The sequence below is a fragment of the Erigeron canadensis genome, chromosome 6 (assembly GCF_010389155.1).
Source record: "Erigeron canadensis isolate Cc75 chromosome 6, C_canadensis_v1, whole genome shotgun sequence".
Classification (NCBI taxonomy): Eukaryota; Viridiplantae; Streptophyta; class Magnoliopsida; order Asterales; family Asteraceae; genus Erigeron; species Erigeron canadensis.
Genome location: NC_057766.1, coordinates 6,795,758 through 6,816,683, shown reverse-complemented (window position 1 = coordinate 6,816,683; position 20,926 = coordinate 6,795,758). Strand labels below are relative to the sequence as shown.

At 33.3% G+C, this 20,926-nt stretch overlaps 1 protein-coding gene across 1 annotated transcript; it reads left to right on the top strand.

The window, feature by feature from the left end:
• The first annotated feature begins 2,940 nt into the window (after positions 1-2,940).
• LOC122603680 (DEAD-box ATP-dependent RNA helicase 28-like) lies at positions 2,941-14,673 on the top strand. Its single transcript, XM_043776453.1, has 20 exons — positions 2,941-3,041; positions 3,176-3,523; positions 4,122-4,307; positions 4,393-4,461; positions 5,074-5,180; positions 5,607-5,688; positions 7,424-7,597; positions 8,141-8,289; positions 8,393-8,488; positions 8,662-8,764; positions 8,862-8,924; positions 9,044-9,105; positions 11,181-11,277; positions 11,378-11,496; positions 11,572-11,614; positions 12,103-12,204; positions 12,316-12,405; positions 12,509-12,583; positions 13,352-13,620; positions 14,389-14,673. Exons 2-20 carry the CDS (start codon positions 3,185-3,187, stop codon positions 14,402-14,404), a joined length of 2,241 nt encoding a protein of 746 aa, XP_043632388.1. The 5' UTR covers positions 2,941-3,041; positions 3,176-3,184; the 3' UTR covers positions 14,405-14,673.
• Positions 14,674-20,926: the final 6,253 nt, after the last annotated feature.

The window sequence follows — 20,926 nt, the reverse complement described above, 5'->3', positions numbered from 1 at the left end:
ACCTTTTTAAACACAAGCGAATAAATTTATTTTATTTTTATTATTATTATTTTTTAGTGCTCATTGCGGCGCAGTGAGGCAAAACACCTCCACTGCGACGCAGTGGAAAACTTCGGCAATTTAAGAAAGAAAGCTCACTGCGGCGCAGTGAGGCACCACACACCTACTGCGGCGCAGTGGTTTTACTCGGCAGAAATTAACCAATAGCCCACTGCGGCGCAGTGAGCTAGGACAGGCTCCCACTGCGGCGCAGTGGGGCTACCTGCAGCAAACTGCTTGTTCAAAAATCAGGTTTTCCTGCACTTAACTCAATTTGTTAAAATCCAAAACACCATTTCAACTTCAACATTTCCAAATTTCCAAAACATGACTTTTAAAACACATAAATCACCAATACAGTGAAATCCTTCCTTTTTACAAGACTTTTGACAACAAAATTCCACAAGCGGGTTGGTAACCCTACTTGGGTAATTGTCAAGTCAGTTACAAATTCTACCATTACTAGCATTTCAAACACAACCACAACTTTTCAGAAGTTCATCCAAAAATAATTTGACCAAGGAGCATGTATCAAAAGCCAATGGGTACCAAAAGGGACTACCTATCCTCAAATTACCCAACTTGCCAACCTTAGCGATGACAAGAACCTTCACTTGAACTTCACTCTAAAGCTTCCTTGCCTTTACTACTACCAACTCCTATAAAAGAGTTAAACAACTAAAACATAAGCAACGCTTAGTGAATGCGTACACATATAATCATAATCATGTCATTTCAACTTTGTGCATCAAGCACCATATAAGCCTAGCAAGCTAGCCTTTTCACACAATTCAAACAACATACATTCATTTCAACATGGCCATGGACAATTTGGCTAGTAGGAATTTACCCACCTACTGAGCTGTTACAAACAAATTGACTAGTAGGAATTTACCCACCTACTAGTTCTAACAACAACTATCAAATGGGTCATAGGAATTTACCCACCTATGACCTCTAATAACAAGAACATGATTATATGCATATACACTCACCTCAAACTTGGCTAGTTGACACAACAATGCTACAATATCAACAATTTATTCTTCAACACCTATACAAGAGTAATCAAATATCATCTATGAGTTCCATGACTCAACTACTTACAACAATCTACTTGCATTCAACGACTCTAAGATTATGGTGTTTGGCTACTAAACTCTTTTCCAACAAACTCCAAGTTTTCATGATAAAACTTTACTTCATGATTTCTAGCCAAACACCACCAAATACGAATTTCTTATTATGGGGGATTTTCCATTATCACCAACTCTTTAAATCAAACTAACAAATTTCCAATTCAAAATATTAGGGTTCTTCTTGGAAATTTCAATTAACAAAAAACCCCCAAATTCTAAGGTTAAGAACCCTAAATTTCAATAACAAATAAAACTAGGGTTATGAAATCAATACCTCAAGAATGAGAGACAAAGAATTAGGGTTTTCAAATTGAAATTCTTCCCCTTTTTCTTCCTTAATATTTCGGTCACCACCACCTCCAAGAAAGCCCCAAACTTCAATTTCTAATTCAATTGGAGATGATTATTGTTATTGTTTCAAGATTACAATTCTTTACTTTTAGTTTTGAAGCTTCAATTGCATGGATTTGAAGGATTTTGAGAAGATGGAGTAGTTAGAAGAGAAAAGAGTTTGAGTGGGAAAATATGAATCATCAACATAGTGGCTGGCTTTTCCCCCTGCTAGCCACGTCCCATTTTTTGTATTTTGTGAGTAAAATACCCGCTAGCCACTAAAGTTCCTACTAAATTAACCCCTTAGCTCAAAACAAAATACTAGAAATTAGATTAAATGTCAAAACTACAAAAAGGGTTAATTTTCTATTACCTTAAACTACTGGGATGTTACAGTTGACACCACCAAGAAACTCTTGATCACCATCAACAACTTTGTTTCGCCTTCCCGGGTCTCCGCGATACCTTGCTGCACAAGCAATGCGCACATCTTCACCCTCCAAAGCCCAAAGTTGTTTTTCCCATAAAATCTTCTCTATCTCAAATTTCGTGCTCTCGAACGCCATAACCGGTGTTTCCCCAAGCTTAGAAACCTTGGCTATGATACCACTTGTTGGAATTTAGACCTCCCAACAAAACCTTAGTTTAATCGTCGACTCTTGTTAAGCTTGAATACCCGAAACTAAGTTGAACTCAACTAAGTTTAACCAAAAACACCAAGCTAATTATTTGAGGTGCTTAATTAAATCCTCCTAGCAATTAATGTGAAGATTACTAGCAAGTCCACGTGTGAATCCTCCTTATAATATTCGAAGTTCCACAGCCTTTTATCACCTGCTTATGACGAATACAATAAGTACGTAACCAAATACCCCTAAAGTTGTTCGTACAACCCTTTTGCTTTCTACTTAATTCGACACAAAAGCCAAAGATATCCTTTGACTATTTGTTTTTGCCGACTAGAAAACACAAGTTAAGATCGAACAAGAGATAGAATATTAGACCGAATTGCCTTGCCTTTTATTCCAAGGTATTCGTATGTTTGATGGTTCCATTTATTTGGCTCCTCCCTCCTTTATTTATATAGAGGATGGGATATTCTAGGAGGTTTCCTAGTCTAATTACAACTCGACTTATTACCTTAAACTAGACAATCCATATTAGTTGTTTACTTGACTTGCACTCAAAGTAAAACCCGACTTTACATATTTAATTCTAGTCTAACTCGAATTAATATTTAACCTATATGTCTAAATTAACTAATATATTTTACAAAATAAATGGAAAGAAAAAGAGGGAGTATTTTTTCCTTCCAAATTATTATAAAAGTGGAATAAGAAGAATTATTAAAAAAATGTATTGAATTCTATTTAGAACTCCTTTCCTAAAACTTAAAAACATAAATATTTTAAAACTCCTAACATGTTCTCTTCCTTCGTCTTGAAAAAAACTCTTTAAGAACCTGTTTCTCCTTAAACCCTTTTCAACAGAGCAACCTAAGCAACCAGTCTCTCCCTTTCTTCACATTCTGTAAGCCTTCTCTCATTCTATACGTTCCTCTCTATTTCGGTCTGGTCTAATCGAAGTCAACTGATTCACATTTTAATTAATATATGTATATACATTAACTGATTTATAATTATATATATAAATTAAAAATCCAGAACTAAACAATGATGGAATTAGACTTTGAATTCGAGCCCCCAAGCGACGAAGAAATCGACTGCGAAGATATCGGTAACGGTGGCGGAGACGACGACGAAAACAGCGATGTAGAAGAGAAAGGGAAGCTTCAAAAGAAGACACAGTCTCCGTGGGATTTTTCTTCTTACACGGAATCAGTTGCAGAAGAACACGCTCGCAGGAGTACGACTTCCATTGACGAAAAGATTTCGAAATTTGCTCAGCAACGAAGTCGTGCCGCGGAAGATGTAGAACCGGAAAAGGAGAATGAAAATGAAAATGAAGAGGTCGATGATGACGGATCGTCTGATTCCGAACCTGACCGGCAGGTATAACTAATGTTGTAGGATCAAACACTTATGTCATTTTTATCAGAATGTGAAAAAGATGAAAACTTTGTGGTCTAGAGCGTTTTTTATATACAAAATACTGAGAATGAGTATGTATTATGCTCATTTCTCAGTTCCCACTTCATGTCACATGTGACTGGCAGGAGAGTGATTTGGGTACGATTTTTACTGGTAATTTTTTAAAGATTTTGGAATGCTTAGCGATATCTGCTAATACTTATTGAAACAATATGTCAATATCTACCGATGATTGATAAGCTTCTTAAGTGTGGGCCTCTTTCATACCAAGCTAAGTAGTGTTATTATCTTGTAAAAATATCTGATAGATCGTGGCCTTGGAATGAGATAGTTATTAGTGTCATACATTTTAGCAGTGGTTTCTGTAATTAAGAAAATCCTAAAAACTGACGGTGTCAGTTCTGTACTGACTTCTGAGCTAGTTTTGGAGGTCTGCGTTGCGTAGTCATGATATTTCATCAAAATATCTTGTTTTCTAGATGTCTCGTGAATGACAGTTGGAAAGGAAGGGGTAGTACTAGAAGGCACAATATCTGAACTAACTTACTGCAAATTATAGGAAGACTTTCAACCTGAAGAAGACGATGAGGCTCCTACCACAGCAGGTGATAGAGATAGTAAATCATTTTTTTCAAAGGCGGATGGTGTATCCTTTCACGCAAATTCCTTTATGGATCTTCACCTTTCTAGGCCATTGCTTCGAGCATGTGAAGCCTTGGGGTACACCAAGCCAACACCAATTCAGGTTATTATCATTCACTACTACGTTAATTGTTTTACGTTCTTAACTCATCTTTCATAGGCTAAGTATTTTCTGTTCAAAATTATAGGCAGCATGTATACCATTGGCGCTTACCGGGCGTGACATATGCGGTAGTGCAATTACAGGGTCTGGAAAGGTATGTTACAGATCTGTCATCATTGAGGTGGAAATTTCTGCCCATTCACTAATCGGTGAAATTTGGGTGATGTTTTAATTTGAATGGGCCAAATGGATTTAATCTGAAATTTTTGCTAGATAGGAAATGGATCAAATGGGTCAAATGCGTTGGCAGTTACTCTAAGTCTCTAAGTGCATTTTATTGCATGCAACTTTTACATTGTTCTGTTCAAAAGTTGGATTATTTTTGTAATTATATTTATCACACTACTTATATATAAAAGAATTGTTAATTGTTAATATTCTGCGTATGTAGTGTTTCAGACTTTCAGTTCAACCTGTACCAAATTTACCTCTTCTGATCTGGACCTGTTTTTAACCTTTAGTTAACCTGTCCAACCTGCCTACTTAACCACTTTTAGTGATTAGTTTCTAATAACGGTTCATATTATTGTTGGCTTGGTGCTGCTAATTTGTAAAGTACAATACTTATTTTTGGCATAATTAGAAGTTGCTTACTTTATTTTGTCGAGTGAATAACCGACTTTCTTTTAGATTGCCCACTTAAGCTAACCACTTAGTTTGTATCTTCGATTGAAGCTAAGATTATTTTATGGTTCAAACTTTGCAGACAGCTGCCTTTGCCTTACCAACATTAGAGAGATTGCTGTTTCGTCCAAAACATAGACCTGCGATAAGGGTTCTCATCCTTACTCCCACGAGAGAGTTGGCTGTTCAGTGAGTATTCCTTTTTTCCTTTCAACTGTTTTGTCTTTTTGAAATTGCTCATTCTTATTATGTTATATATTCAAAGGTATTACGAAGAATCCTGTTAGTTTAGTTGAGGAAGTTTTAATTAGGATAATATTTCACTAAATATGGTGCATACTTTAATCTTATAGCTCAAGATTTTGGGTCACTTGTTTCCATTTATGGCCTATAATACTTGTAAGAGGTAGAAGCTATGTGACAAGAAGTATCATATGTTGCTCTTTAACTATGTATTTTGGTGTGAGACACTTGGAAACTTGGGTAGCGCTTATAAGGTTTTCATTAAAGATACTTCATACAGTTATGGATGATGGTTGTTCAAGTCATATAAAACATTTGTACTCGTTTGTTTGATATTGAAGTTGACTCTTACAAAATTGTGCTGACTTGCAGGATTCATAGCATGATTGGAAAACTTGCACAGTTTATTACTGACATTAGATGTTGCCTTGTTCTTGGTGGCCTTTCCACAAAGGTATGTTAATCATCTTATATTCTCAGAATAGAACCCACATCATTTGAGATCAGTAATAGGTTTTGCTTGAAAGATGAATTGCATGCTTTATTATTTATTGATATTGATATTCGATAAGCACATGTAACGTCATTGTCCATATCTGATCTTTTATATTTTTAAGGATACCCCTTGCAAATTACATCATTAAGATATTAAGGAAAACACTATTATATGATTTATATCAATATCAATTCCTCTATAGTATTTAAAACATTTACTATCAGTTGTGTATTCAACTATCTGTAGTCTAGTAATTCTATATACATCAAGTCAAGTTTTTCATACAAAACTTACACAATCCCCAAATGGTCTAATGGCAAGGAGGTTTGTTTCCTCACAAGAGGTCGGTTCGAATCCTACCCTAGGCATACTTTGTGGTTGCCACAGGTATTTAGTTTCCACTTATGGTGGGTCTGGGTGATTTTCCTTTCATCGCGCCGGGGGGGTTAAATTGGGAATCTGTTTGTCAAGGGTGCCCTCTAGTGCAGGTCCGATTAAGACATCATATGATAGACCTCCCGACATTCGTGAGTAATTCACACCTTTCCAAAAAAAAAAGGATGTTTGTTTGATATTAAAATTAGAAAAGAATCTGACATTTCAATGGAAAGCAGATCTTTCCTAAAGTATGTTTATGACTTTGACCTAAATCTATATAACTAAGAACATAAATTTATTTTAGTAAAATCAGATTAAAAAAAGCTTAATAAGTGAGTAACAATTAAGTATATTTAAATACGGAAACTATTACATGTTAACAACATTTATACGGTTTAGAAATTTATGGGACATGGATTATATCTATATAAACGAATATGGACAAAAAGTAATGTGATGGAATATTTTTGATCAGTTGAACTTCTAGAGATCACAGGGAAAATTATCTTAGGGGAGTTTAAATGTGCATTTTAGTTATTATGTGATTTTGATGACCTTTACTAGATATAATGATTATAATTGAAGGGGCTATATGAGATAGTCCCGGATGTGTATATACTCACTGAGTCACTGTAGCTTTAATAAGCTGATAATCAGTTTGAGTGTTTGAGAATATCTGTTTTTTATATAGATATATGTAAAAAAATGTCAGTCTTGTGAAAAAGAAAAGATATGTCTTGGGAGATTGTTTTTGAAGACCTCATATTAGGTTAGAATAGGATATGTAGGTAAGATTATATTTTGCTTTCACCTTTCAATCATCAGTTTTCATGCAAATGAAACTGATAGTCGAAAACTGATTATTTGGCAGCTAAATAGTCAGATAATTAGAAGCAGAATATGTATTCTTTATTTAAGGGGAAGTTTCTTGAGAGAACCTTTTTATATATGGGAACCGTGAGAACTGCAAAATTATGTATTAGATCACCTGTGAATGACTTCATTCACATGTGAAAACATCATAAAGGTTCATATGAGAACAAAAAAAGTTGTTAAAAACATGTAAAATTTATGTATAACATGTAAAATTTATGTATAACTTGATTTGTTCATATGTGTACTAATTTGATCATATATACCATTCACATATCAACATATCAAGTTAACAAGTTATAATCTAGTATGCGACAAATGAACAACTTTTAGAATAGGAACAACAGTAAATTTTATATATTAATCTTGTGTGAATGCTTATTATAATATTACCATGTATGCTTATATTTGCTTATATAAAATAATCCGAAATACATATCAGGCTCAAGAAGCAGCATTGAGATCCTTGCCAGATATAGTGGTGGCCACTCCTGGACGTATGATAGATCATTTACGCAATTCTATGTCTGTGGATTTGGATGATCTTGCAGTTCTGATCCTTGATGAAGCCGATCGTCTTCTTGAACTTGGATTTGATGCTGAGATTCGAGAACTGGTAATTTTTGTTTTTTTGGATAAAAGGACATACGCTCTTTGGAAAATATATTAATGCTAAAATAAAAAAGTACAAAAGAGATGCCCCCACGGGCCTCCCACAATTGATAAATGAGACCGATGATGCAGGAAACTGGTTGACGGGACATCCCTGACTACCCAGAATATATCAGAACTATGAATCTAAAAAACGAAAACCATAATTTGCAATCTAAATAACATGAATGCAAAACAATGCTAGTCTAGATAGTATCTGCGCGCATGAACTGTGCAGTCTCTCCTGTATCTGACTCAACCTCCTCCGTATCTCCTGGATCCGTAAGAACTGGATTCTGATATGATGTGGTGGGAGCTGATGGGATGCTGACATCATCAGTGTTTAAAGCACACAATGCATCAAACTGGTTACCTGTAACAATAGCTGGTGCTGAAGTAGTAGGAGGATCCTGCTGAGCTGCAGCACATGTATCTGACATTCTGACTTCATAGGCGTTGTTGTAAAATCTGGAATTTTTTTTTCTCATTCATTTTGGTTCTTATTCAGGTGAGACTTTGTCCCAAACGTAGACAGACTATGCTTTTCTCAGCTACCATGACTGAGCAAGTTGATGAGCTTATCAAGTTATTGCTCAACAAGCCCTTGCGTCTTTCTGCTGACCCAACTACAAAGCGTCCATCTACTTTAACTGAGGAGTATGTGCAATAATTTTTTTCCATCAGTGGGACATAGTGCTATTACATATCACGAATGAATATTTTTGATAAAGTTTGCATTATTTTTAAACGTCACTTACAGGGTTGTTAGGATACGAAGAATGCGGGAAGGAAATCAAGAGGCTGTTCTCCTTGCATTATGTTCTAAGACATTTACCTCCAAAGTGATCATCTTCAGGTGAGTAAATTATGTCTGACACCTGCTATTTTGACTTTCCGGGTGAATAGTGAGTCCACATTACTTTTTTGCAAGAGATGTTAAGAGTTTAATATCTTGTACGAATTTTGCTTTTGAGTTATGTAGAATTTTGTCTTCATTCTGTGGACTGATATCTCTTGTTCTATTCATAGTGGGACTAAACAAGCAGCACATAGGCTGAAGATTTTATTTGGTTTAGCTGGTTTTAAAGCTGCTGAACTTCATGGAAATCTCACCCAGGCCCAACGTTTAGATGTAAGTTTTGTACCATTAGGCCTTACTCTAATAAAAAGAGAAACTGAACAAGCGATTGATTAGTTGTTTGCATGACTTGAGAATCTTGCTGTCACAGGCCCTGGAACTTTTCAGAAGGCAGGAAGTTGATTTTTTGATAGCAACTAATGTTGCTGCTCGTGTAAGTTGTCAATTCTTTTACTTAAATATCTGTTTGCTTATATGCCACGTAAAGGAATCTTGAGAAATATGCTACATTTTGCTAATTTGTGAATATTAATATTCTAATTGTACTTACAGGGGCTTGATATTATTGGAGTCAAAACAGTTATCAATTATGAGTGCCCACGTGACCTTACTAGGCAAGTTTCTATTCATTACCTCTGTTTAATGGTGATATGTTTATACATTCTGCCCAGTGCCGGATCCAGGACTCGAAATTACGTGTGTCCAAATTAGTTGAGGCAACAGGGCAAATTAGATTAGTTGGTTAACTGTCGGGGTCAGGTTGGATCAAAATGGGTCTTAAGTTAAATTTTGCTTGTAAATTATTAAATTCTTAGACATGTCTGTTACTATAGCAAAAAAATTCAATATAATAAAAGAAAATGATAATCAAAGTTGTTTAGTACGTCATGTGTATAAAGGGTTGTATATCTAAACCAAATCTATAAAACTAGCTAATTGTCATGTATTCTGTAAAAATCTAAAAACGACTAAAAATTTGATTATAATTGTTTAGTTTATGTCAAATCTATTATGGTAAGGGTACAAACTTACTATTATAAGTGACCATTTTTATTAATTTTATATAAATTTACGTGAAAAGAAATTATAACGACTAGTATTCAACAAGTAATCAAACTAAAATAACTAAATATGACTACATAACTTATTTTTGTTACGTAATCTACTTATTTTTCTTGTAACATCTCATTTTTACTAAATAATGTCTAGTATGCGTCATAGAATTGGACAATACAAGTACTCTTTTCATATTCTTTTTTCAGCCGATTTTTCTCTGTAAATCCCCCTTTCTTCCTCCCTGCACATCCACTTTACAGTTTCCACAACTGCAGTTTTTCTTCCCTTCTCTGCAAACTCCTTAAATACTCTTCCATTTCTCACAAATAAAATCTCTAGTTTAATCAATTTAAAGGAAACATCTAATCAATTTACCTAGGTCCACAACCTTATTCAACATGTGTCCATAATATTCTTTGTTAATAATTACTAAAAAAACTTTCAAAAAACCTAGGTCCATGGACCTTCTTAAACTCTATATAGATCCCCCCTTGATTCTACCTGATTTCCTATACATTCTCCTGCTCATGGGTGTTTGATTTTGCATTTTGAAACAATGTTTTGTTGGATTACAAGATCAGCTTTTAAATATTTTAATATCTATGTTGAAATAACCACTTTTGGATTGATAACTTCATAATACTTGCAAAAAAATCTGATTATTTGAGGATAAAATGAAATTTACTCATTCTCTAAAGCTAATTTAGGATACTCTTACTCCCAGTTCACATAACATCCCTCTTTATTCTTCTAAGCATGTAATGTTTAGATTTATCATTTTGTACCTTTTTAAGTACTTGGTATTGCCAAACGCACAAGCATCACCAATCAGATAACACGTCACTGTCCCTTCCCTTATTAAGAATGTGACGTGACTCATCGTCGGCCTCTCTTTTCTGCTGTAACATTACCACAACCAGTCACTGCCGGTCATTGATAAATTGTGCCACATCACCGTCTCTTCCGCGTTAAGAAAGTGACTCACCGGCCTCTATTTCCCTTTGTAACTTTCTACCAGTTACTCTCAACACAGATAATTGTGCCACATTATGCTGCCTTTCACAACTGGTAAGAACGTGACACGTTTTTTCTTATCCTCTTTCACATTGCCAAAACTGCCTAAAAAGCAAGAAACATCCAGAAACTCTTTGAGTCTTTGGTAACATCACAGCGTTTGGGTACCTGCTAGTTACTTCAAAACATACATCCCATCTTTGAACCTTTTCTTTTCATTTTGATTATTCATTATCACAGCCACTTTCAGAACACATCCTCTGACACCCCCTCAAACAACTGTAGTATGCACCATCAAGATTACCTAATGATAAATCATGGATCATGGTCTAAATTTGGAGGTGTTTGGGAATACTTATATATATACAATTGCTAATCTGTTTATAATAAGCAGAATAGTACACACGGAGCTGCTTATTGGAAATTGCTTATTCTTTTAAAGCAGAAAAGTCGTTTCTATCCAAACACTTTAAACTGCATATCTCCATTGTTAACATGATACAAGATGATAAGCAGCTTATAAGCTATCCCAAACATCTAATGATTCTTTATGTCTGTGCTGCTTTTGATGTCTTCTGTTTCATCTAATGTTATACTTGCATCATGTTCCTTTTCATAGCTATGTTCATCGAGTTGGTCGAACTGCTAGAGCTGGTAGAGAAGGATATGCTGTTACTTTCGTCACTGATAATGATCGATCTCTTCTAAAAGCTATTGTAAGTACATTAATCACTTGATTTAATTTTGATATTAAGAAGCATCACTGTATGCTTGTTCAACAAACTTTGGTCCCAAAAGTAATTACTTGTATTGCAGGTAAAAAGAGCCGGTTCAAAGCTTAAGAGTCGTATTGTTGCCGACCAATCAATAACAAAATGGAGCGAAATGATTGAGCAAATGGAGGATCAAGTGGCATCAATTCTTAGAGAAGAGAGGTTATTATTATCTTTCATTAGATGTTACATATTTCTACTTTCTAACATGAAGTCTAATCATCTATAATGATCCAGGGAAGAAATGGCTCTAAGAAAGGCTGAAATGGAAGCAGACAAGGTTATTCACTTCCTGTCTATCATCTAGGTTTAGCCTGTACATTATTTTGCTGGAATTAGAAGGCCTATAGCTACAGAAGAGCTTTCTTGTTAGAGGTGGCAAAATGGGTGGGTTGGTAACAAGTATATTTCTTGATTTGGGTTGAAATGAGTCAGGTTGACTGCAGCCATTTTTGTCCATATTTTTTAGCATATAAATGAACAGGTAGTGTCTCGATGTTTACAAAAATGACATGTTTTAGGAATTGTTTCCGTTTAAATCACAGTTTCGGCAGTTTTTGACATATCTGAACCTTTGCATTTTTGGCTATATTATTGTTTGATTTTACTGGCTTGGCATCATAATCCAAAACAACCAAGTAATACATAATTGGGTCTAAATTGGCACCTCTATTTCTTACCTCAGCTGCAAAGAAATGTGCATGCAATCCATTTCTACTAAAATATGTATTGTGATTCTAATTTTCTAATTCTACCTATGACTTGCAGGCAGAAAATATGATCATACACAGAGATGAAATATTATCTCGCCCCAAGAAGACTTGGTTTGTTACTGAGAAGGAGAAAAAACTTGTTGCAAATGCTGGAAAGGTAAGATTTACATGGCTATCTGTTCTTTTGTCCCCAAATATGTGGAATGTTATTTGAACTTGATTGTTCTGGCTTTGACATGGTACTCTGTTCTTTGAATTGGGACCTCAGGAGACTGAGAGGGGATCTAAAAAGAAGGTCATGAGTGCCGAAGAAGCCGAAGAGCGTAAAAAGAAAGCAAAGAAGAAGCGGGAGTATGAGGTTTGTATCTTTCTCCCTTGGGTTTTGTAATACGAAAGAAGTGATGATATAAAGACAAATAATAAAAAAGCAACTGAACCAAATTTGGTACTTTTTGTGGCAGAAAAATCTTCCTAGAAAGAAAAGAAGGAAGCTTGAAGCATCTAGAGAGATGCTGGAGGACGAAGTAGAAGTTGGGGTATGTGCCACACTTATTTCTTCCTGGTCTTATTTCATGATTGACAGGATAGGCGATTGCTTTGCAAAATCAAACTCAAGATGTTTAGTTCCAAATCTTCAAAACGCCGTCTAGTTCCTCATCTGTTTACTAATTTTATATATTCTTTTCACCCAAAATTGGTTTGTGGTGGCAAAACGGATGGATAGTGTTATAATTTATGACAAGGGACTCTAAGTGGGTCAAGTGGCGTAACTACTTGAATTGTATAACTAATTAATGTATAAAGTATTAAAAATGATTACAGAAGTTGTATCATTTCGTTACTACTAACTTTATATTTTTAATTAAGATAAAATTATTTTTGGAGGTCGTCAGGATTCGAATAGACTTTAGCTTGATGGAGTGTTTGCATTTTTTTTATATGACCTTTATGTATCAATAAGACAAGACCTTAGTCGACCAAAATCTGTATAAATTGGTGAAATTGCTACATCTGTGAAATTGCAGCTGATTTAATTATAACTATTTTTGTTCAAGTGGTTCTGTGGACACATTATTACCAATGGAACGATTAGACCTGTGGTTGGTAGTTACCGAAGTATTTAATTTTATGTGAATCACTTTTCTTCTTTTTTATGTTATTTTCTTATGATTTGAGATAGAAAGATGATCTAAAATATGCCATTTAGTAATATTAGGGTTCTGTAGACAATTGCTGTATCATGGTGACTCTCAATTCTACTTTTAAATATTTTGACGACGAATATACTATACTGTGGATTTCAGGGCAATTCTAGAAACAACAAAGAGAAATCTGGGATTTCTCTTGTTGATTTGGCTTATCGGCGTGCAAAAGCAGCAAAGGGTGCTAAAAAGGCAGCTGATGCTGGCAAGGCCGTAAGAACAAATAAGAAAGCAAAGAAGTCTTCCCATTTAAGTAAATCACGACCAGAAGAAATGAAGGAACTTTTCCAGAACGATATGAGTGAGAAGAAGCAAAAAAGAAGCGCTGGTGTTGGTGGGAAGAAGTCATCATCGTTTAAGAGCAAGTCAAGGTATTTATTATCGGGATTATTACCTGACCAAATGTCTATTGTATGTAAAGATCTCGTAGAATGTCTGATAATGTAATGAACTTTCAAATCCTGCTTATTGGATGTACCCGGATATATGTGGCAACCATATAAGCTGCCACGTGTAAGTTTTTCATTGGTCGGGTACATCCAATAATCGGGATTAAAAAGTTCATTACATGACAGACATTTTACAAGATCTTTACATAACATAGACATTTGGTCATAATTAGTTATTTTGGTTGGTTCAGTTCTAGAGTTGGCAAAACGGGCGGGTTGGGTAACAGGTAAATCGAGTAATTTGTTGTACTCGTATGTGTTAAAATCTGCCGGGTTAAGATGGTCTTATGCATTTTTTATTTACGTATTTCTGAATAATCAATCCTTAATATGATGGGAAACATTATAATTACCCTATTTTAATTTTGATTTATGAGGAGGTTGTATGCTATAAAATTTATAATCCTTTTGACCCGTTAAAGATAAAACATAACCCAAAACGAATATTTATAAGCTAATGGGTTGAAACTTTAAGTTTTTTCTATTTAGGAAAAAAAAAGAACACAGACCAAAACACATGAGATAAAAACTGTTGGATATCAAGTATAGATGGTGAAGTGGGGCTGGTCAATCCCTTTAGCGAATATAACTGAATACGCCAAATTATATATTTGAGTTAGTTATACCTCCTTTAATATTTGAACCATCTTGTTCCTGGTTTTATCATAAGCTAAACATCTTGTGGTACAGGTACAAGCGAAGGTAGAGTTGTGATGCTTGGCTTTACGTCCACCCATTGATATTAGCGTCAAGAAGGATAAATTATTCACTGATACAAGCTTTTTGGTGTGTGAATTACTTTCAATCATGATGGATGGTTGCTGCTACATTGTACTTGACTTGAGCGACGAGTTCTTATTTTTGTAGGTAGAAGTAACGGACTGATATATATTAGTGAAGAAACTGATTTTGTATCAACGGACTTGTGTTATTCGTTTGTAATCAAAATTTTAAGTTATTGTTTCTGTTGGTCGATGATCAGACTTCAATTATTTTAATCAACTTAATCCACTTATTATGATAAAATGAGTTTCTGCCTTAACATTATTTTAGAACTCTACACTTTGTTTTGCCTAAGATTTTTTACATCTCATCTGTATATATATTCTCCAAAGGCTTTCTACTAATCATGATGTTATAAAACTTTACATTTTTCACATCCTACCCTTTAGCAGCTGACCTTTGTATCGGGTCAATTAGCGGCTTTTTATTGTTCATAACGAAGTTATAATACTTACATTATAAGGGGGTAAGCTAACCATCAGACTTGGTTGCAGCGCATGTCCGCATATCATCATTGTCGCCCCACCCAAATAATTACCATTATCACAGTGGCCTTCTATTCAAAATAAGGGCTGGCTTGTTGCCACTATGTGTTGTTTGAAGGATGAAGAAGAGTAAGGGGATAGGATAGAATGACCTTGTTAGTAACAGTGATCGCCTTTAATTTGATTGTAATATAGGTATTAAAATTGTGGTGTTTTATGGTTTAATAAACTCATTTTTAAGTAAAAGTGTTGTAAATAAAATTGCATATGCAATATATAGTTGTTATTCAATGTATCTAACAGAAAAAAAAGTTGTATACATGTATTCTGTACTTTGGTAATTAGAATGACAGTTGCTATCTTGCATACTAAAAACAAAGCTATTTACTACATTAATATAATTAAATATTTAAATTAAAAGATAAGTCGTTTGCTTTTATGTTGCAATTTATGCAAAAGCTAATTACATAAACAAAACATAAAAAGTTTGATAGATGAAACCGAAATGCAAACAAAGCGAACAAACATAGATGAAGTAGTTTATTTAACTTAACGAATGAATAGCCGGACATAAAATTGTGTTCATATATATCTTTTGATGTTTACGAACACATCTATCTGTAATATAACTAAAAGAGGGGGTTGGGGTACACTTGGTACCCCTAATCCACCTCCTTGAGTCTAATCTCCCCTCCTTATTAATCCTCTAATTTTTTAATATTAATCTAAATTAATTTACACTTTTTGGTTTTTCATCACCAATTTACACTTTAACCCCAATCTAAAACAATTAATTTACACTTTTTGGTTTCTCATGACTAAGTTACACTTTAACCCAATTTAAAATAATTACTTACACTTTTTGATTTTTCATCACCAATTTACACTTTAACCCAATTTTAAAATAATTAATTATATTTTTATATAGTTTACACTTTTAGAATATAAGAAAACTGTAAATTTTTTATTTTACAAAAGTTGGAAAAAAAAAGTAAACTGGAATCAATATTTATATGGAGTTAATTTTCGTATGTTTATTCTTTAGGCGGATAATTTTTGGAGTATTTTGACCGATGGGGTGGCTATTCAGCTAGCAAATTTCCAAGTTGATTTTGGTATATCAATTTAATATATTTGAATTCCAATTTTTTAGCTTTGATTAATATATATTGAGACTACCCGTCTATTTGGACGGGTCTAAACACTAGTATGAATATAAAAAGGCCACGCGAACAAATAAGCGCAAACGAACTAACATGTAAGTTTTCATAGAAAGTCTTGTGATACTAAATATCCAAAAATATGATGATAGTTATATAGCATGCTTAATTGTCACAACAGCGGATCTAAATTTTTATTTTTTATTTTATAAATAAAAGAGTGCAAAGGCACAAAAACAAAAATAAATGAACATAAAACATACAAATTATTATGAATAAATGATCCACAGTTAAGAATAAATATAAACGAATTAGAGGAATGCTCATGTGAACGAATTCTTATGTCTGGTTGTTGATAAACAAAACAAAATAATGTTAAATATTTAGAATTTAAATGATTATTGATTAAAATGTTGTTAATATAAAAAAGATTGTATCTATAAACTATTACATTAAAGTTAAAGTTAATAATATCAGAAAATGAAATTTAGTAAATGTTTGACTTCGAAATCTATAATATAACTAAAAGATAAGGTTGGGGTACACTTGACATCTCTAATCCCCTCCTATAGCCTAATATTCCATCCTTATTAATCTTTTATTTTTACTAATATTTATTTAATAAAAAATGGTTGACCTTTAATAAAAAAATCTTTATTATTACGAGTATTGTCTAAATACATATCACCTAGAAAAAACTTTCACATATTCTCAACCTTAAGAAAAAAACCTACTAAAAAAAACACTACGATCGACTACCAAAAAGGTTGTTTTATTTATATACTTTGTTCATATTTAATCATTATTATTGATGAATTGATATGTATTTTTCAAATTATATACTCTAACTTTTTGTTTCTCTTTTTATTTAACTAAAGTTGGAAAAAAAAAGTAAACTGGAATTAATATTTATATGAAGTTAATTTTCATATGTTTCTTCTTTAGCTTTCATATTGATTAAGTTGTGATATTGGTCATACACTTTTTTTTTCTTTTTATTATTTAACTAAAGTTGGAAAAAAAAAAGATAAACTGGAATATCAATATTTATATTGAGTTAATTTTCATATGTTTCTTCTTTAGCTTTCGTATTGATTAAGTTGTGATATTGGTCATAAGCTTTTTGTTTCTCTTTTTATTTAACTAAAGTTGAAAAAAAGGTAAATTGCGATCAATATTTATATCGAGTTAATTTTCATATGTTTCTTCTTTAGATTTCGTATTCATTAAGTTATGATATTGGTCATACACTTTTTATTTCACAATTATTATAAGATTTATATATATTGAGACTATCCGTACAATGGACGGGTCTGAGCACTAATCTATAATATAACTAAAAGAGGGGGTTGGGGGTACACTTGGCACCCCTAATCCACCTCCTTGAGTCTAATCCTCTCTCCTTATTAATCCTCTAATTTTTTTAATATTAATTTAAATTAATTTACACTTTTTGGTTTTCCATCACCAATTTACACTTTAACCACAATCTAAAACAATTAATTTACACTTTTTAAGTTTCCCATCACCAATTTACACTTTAACCCAATTTAAAATAATTAACTTACACTTTTTGATTTTCCATCACCAATTTACACTTTAACCTAATTTATATTTAATCATACTTTTATATATATAGTTTACACTTTTAGAATATAAGAAACTGTAAATTTTTTATTTAACTAAAGTTGAAAAAAAGGGGTAAACTGAAATCAATATTTATATGGAGTTAATTTTCGTATGTTTCTTCGTTGGGCGGATAATTTTTGGAGTATTTTGACCGATGGAGTGGCTATTCAGCTAGCAAATTTTCAAGTTGATTTCGGTATATCTATTTAATATATTTGAATTCCAATTTTTTAGTTTTGATTAATATATTTTAAGACTACCCGTCCATTGGACAGGCCTGACCACTAGTAAGTATATATAGGGTTGTAAGCGAACTAAATGTTTAATGAATAATTCGTGAACGTTTCGACAAAAGTTTGTTCATGTTTTATGTAATTAAATGAATAAAAATGTACACAACTATATTCTTTTTTTATATTCATTTGTTTATTTTATTTTATTTATATGGGGAGTTTGACAATGCTAGTGTACGTTGATTTAAAATGGGTCTAAAATCAAGTATGAGTTTTGTTTTTTGTGTAGTTATCTATTAAACGAAGTTTTCCTCATTTTTAGTTGCATTTATCCGAAAAAATATGTCTAATTATTAGACACCAATTGTGAACAAACATTGTTTGTCTTTAAAAGAGTAACATAATTTTTGTCTTCAAGAATACGTTCTACGGCTTTACGGAATAAGGAATATCTTAAAGATATGTAAATGTTGGCACTTGACACATCCCGACTCGTAGAAGCCGATATAGCAGCTATCGAGGCAATGAAAGCAAAAACTCCGCGAAAAATATCATTTTTAGATTAAGTTTGTATGTGTTTGTTTTAAGTAATTTTAGAATTTGTATGTGTTAAGTACTTTTCAGTAATTTTGGTAGTTTAAGTAGTTTTTATGTAATTTACGAACTATTTTTATGGTTTAATGAAATGGAACTATGTAGTAAACTTTTATTAAGTTTATATGTGCTAGTTTTATACATGTTAAAGGTATAAATAAAAAGGTTAGAAACTGGGGGTTAAATGAAAATAAAAATAATTAAACAATAAAAGAAAAGAAAAAAGGGGGGTTATCGGAACCTTTCACTTCAAGGGGAACCCCCTTTTTGCAAGGAACTACACGTGTCAAATTTTAAGGAGAAAATGGGGTTCTAAGAGCCCCTTACTCCCTAAAGCCTAAGTGGTTTTCTATTGTGTAGAAATAATCCGTGTTTCGAATGATTTCTCACAATAAGTGCCAATAATGTATGTGTTGGATTACAGGTTCTGTTGAAACTATTTTGTCGAACTGTGTATAGGCCTGACAAAATGGGTGTGGCGGGCGGGTTTAGGTAACGGGTTAAAACGAGTGCAAGTCGAAACGGGTGCGGGTCCAAGCACGTCACTTCAAGAATGCGGGTCAAGCGGGTGGGGATCAAAGCGGGTCGGGTGCGGGTCAACCCGCATTTTTTGTAAGAAAATTAATACAATAACTATTACGCAATATAATCTGAATATGCAATTATCAAAATTTTGTGAAAAAATAATTCATTTTTTTTAATACAAATTGAAACCACGTACAAGTAGTCAAGCACAAACGCAAACCCAATAAATAAATTTCTAGTTTTAAAAGTCTAATGGGTGTAAATGGAAAGTTAAAAAGACTTCGACTGTGTTTGATTCTCACTAAATGGAATGGTTCAGCACATGCTGAATCGGTCAGCATTCCACATGTTTGTTTAGGCTGTCTGAACACTGAATGAGGGGGAGAAATATACTGAACCATTCCACTACCAACACCTCTCTTAACCATTCATTATCCAATCTTTACCCTAATACCTTTCTTCAACACCCCTTTTTTCATCAGAATCATTTTCACACTCTTCCCATTTTACTCTCATCATTTCATCTGCTTATTTCATATTCACGAGGATATCTATATCTTCTCACTAATCTTTTTTTTTTGTCATTTTTCTTTGCTACTTTCGTCAAATCTTTTTCTTTTGGAAATAGATAATCTCCAAATGCATCTAGATACATTGTTGCCATTTTTCTCTATTATTTACTGTATTACTTTTTCATATTTGATTTTTTTTATTTCATTATTACTATTCCTATTTTTCAGATTCAATCTTATTTTTTTGTGCAATCTGTTGTTGTTTGTTATATTATTTTTTAATTAATTAGGCCTCTCCTTATAGCAAACCACTTCTACCCACTTCTAACACTATTCATCTCTTCTAGACACACCAAGACACACCCCTCCTTATAACCCCCACTTCTAACCTACTTCTAACACTATTCATCCATTATTATATTATTTCATTTTTATTTTTATTTTTCACAAAACTAAACAAACACATTTTATTATAATTAAAACACATAATTACATTACTTAAAAATAAAAGATACTACAATAATAAAAAGACAGTATTGGAAAAAAACATGAAATACATAATAATGATACGATTACTCTTCATCGTCGTCATCTTTGATTGAAATTTTTCCTAATCCACGGTAAGCACTTTCATTAGCCCACCACTTGTCATGTTGTGGGCATTTGACTTCCCACGTTGATTTGTCTTCTCCGCAGTTGTCGTGGTACGATTCGGCCTAAGTGTATTGGTCGGTCAACGTGTGACCGGCCTTAAAAACATTATCGATGACCCTCTTGACCCTTTTGCTCTCATCCTGCAGAAAATACGAATATGTCTCTTCGTGTTTCGAGATCTTGCAGCCTGGTGCTTCTATTTCCTGAACGTGTTGGTCACATTGGTGTCTTTTCATCCGTAGGTAACCCATGACCCTAGAGAGTTCAGTTTGAATGAGGGTGTCCTCTTTGATATCGGCCATGATTCTTGTTTTCATCTCATCTTCTGTGAGACAAGGTCGGTGAACATTTTTTTTTTGATGATGATGAAGTCATTTGGAATGGTGAGTGAGTTAGCAGATAAATCAAGTTTGTAGATTAAATACAAGTGGAATGGTGATGAAACTAATTAAGGCTCTAGGTAGCTATTTATAGATTGATAATGTAGCTAGCCGTTAAGGGATTGTAAATGTAAAAATTTTTGAATTTTTTGCCGTTTGAGGGACTGCAATTGTACGTATTTTGAAGTGAACGTTGAAGGGACTGTGTAACATCCCAAATTTTTTATGTTTGACTATTTGACTTTCCGTTAGTTAACGTTAGTTCTGTTATGT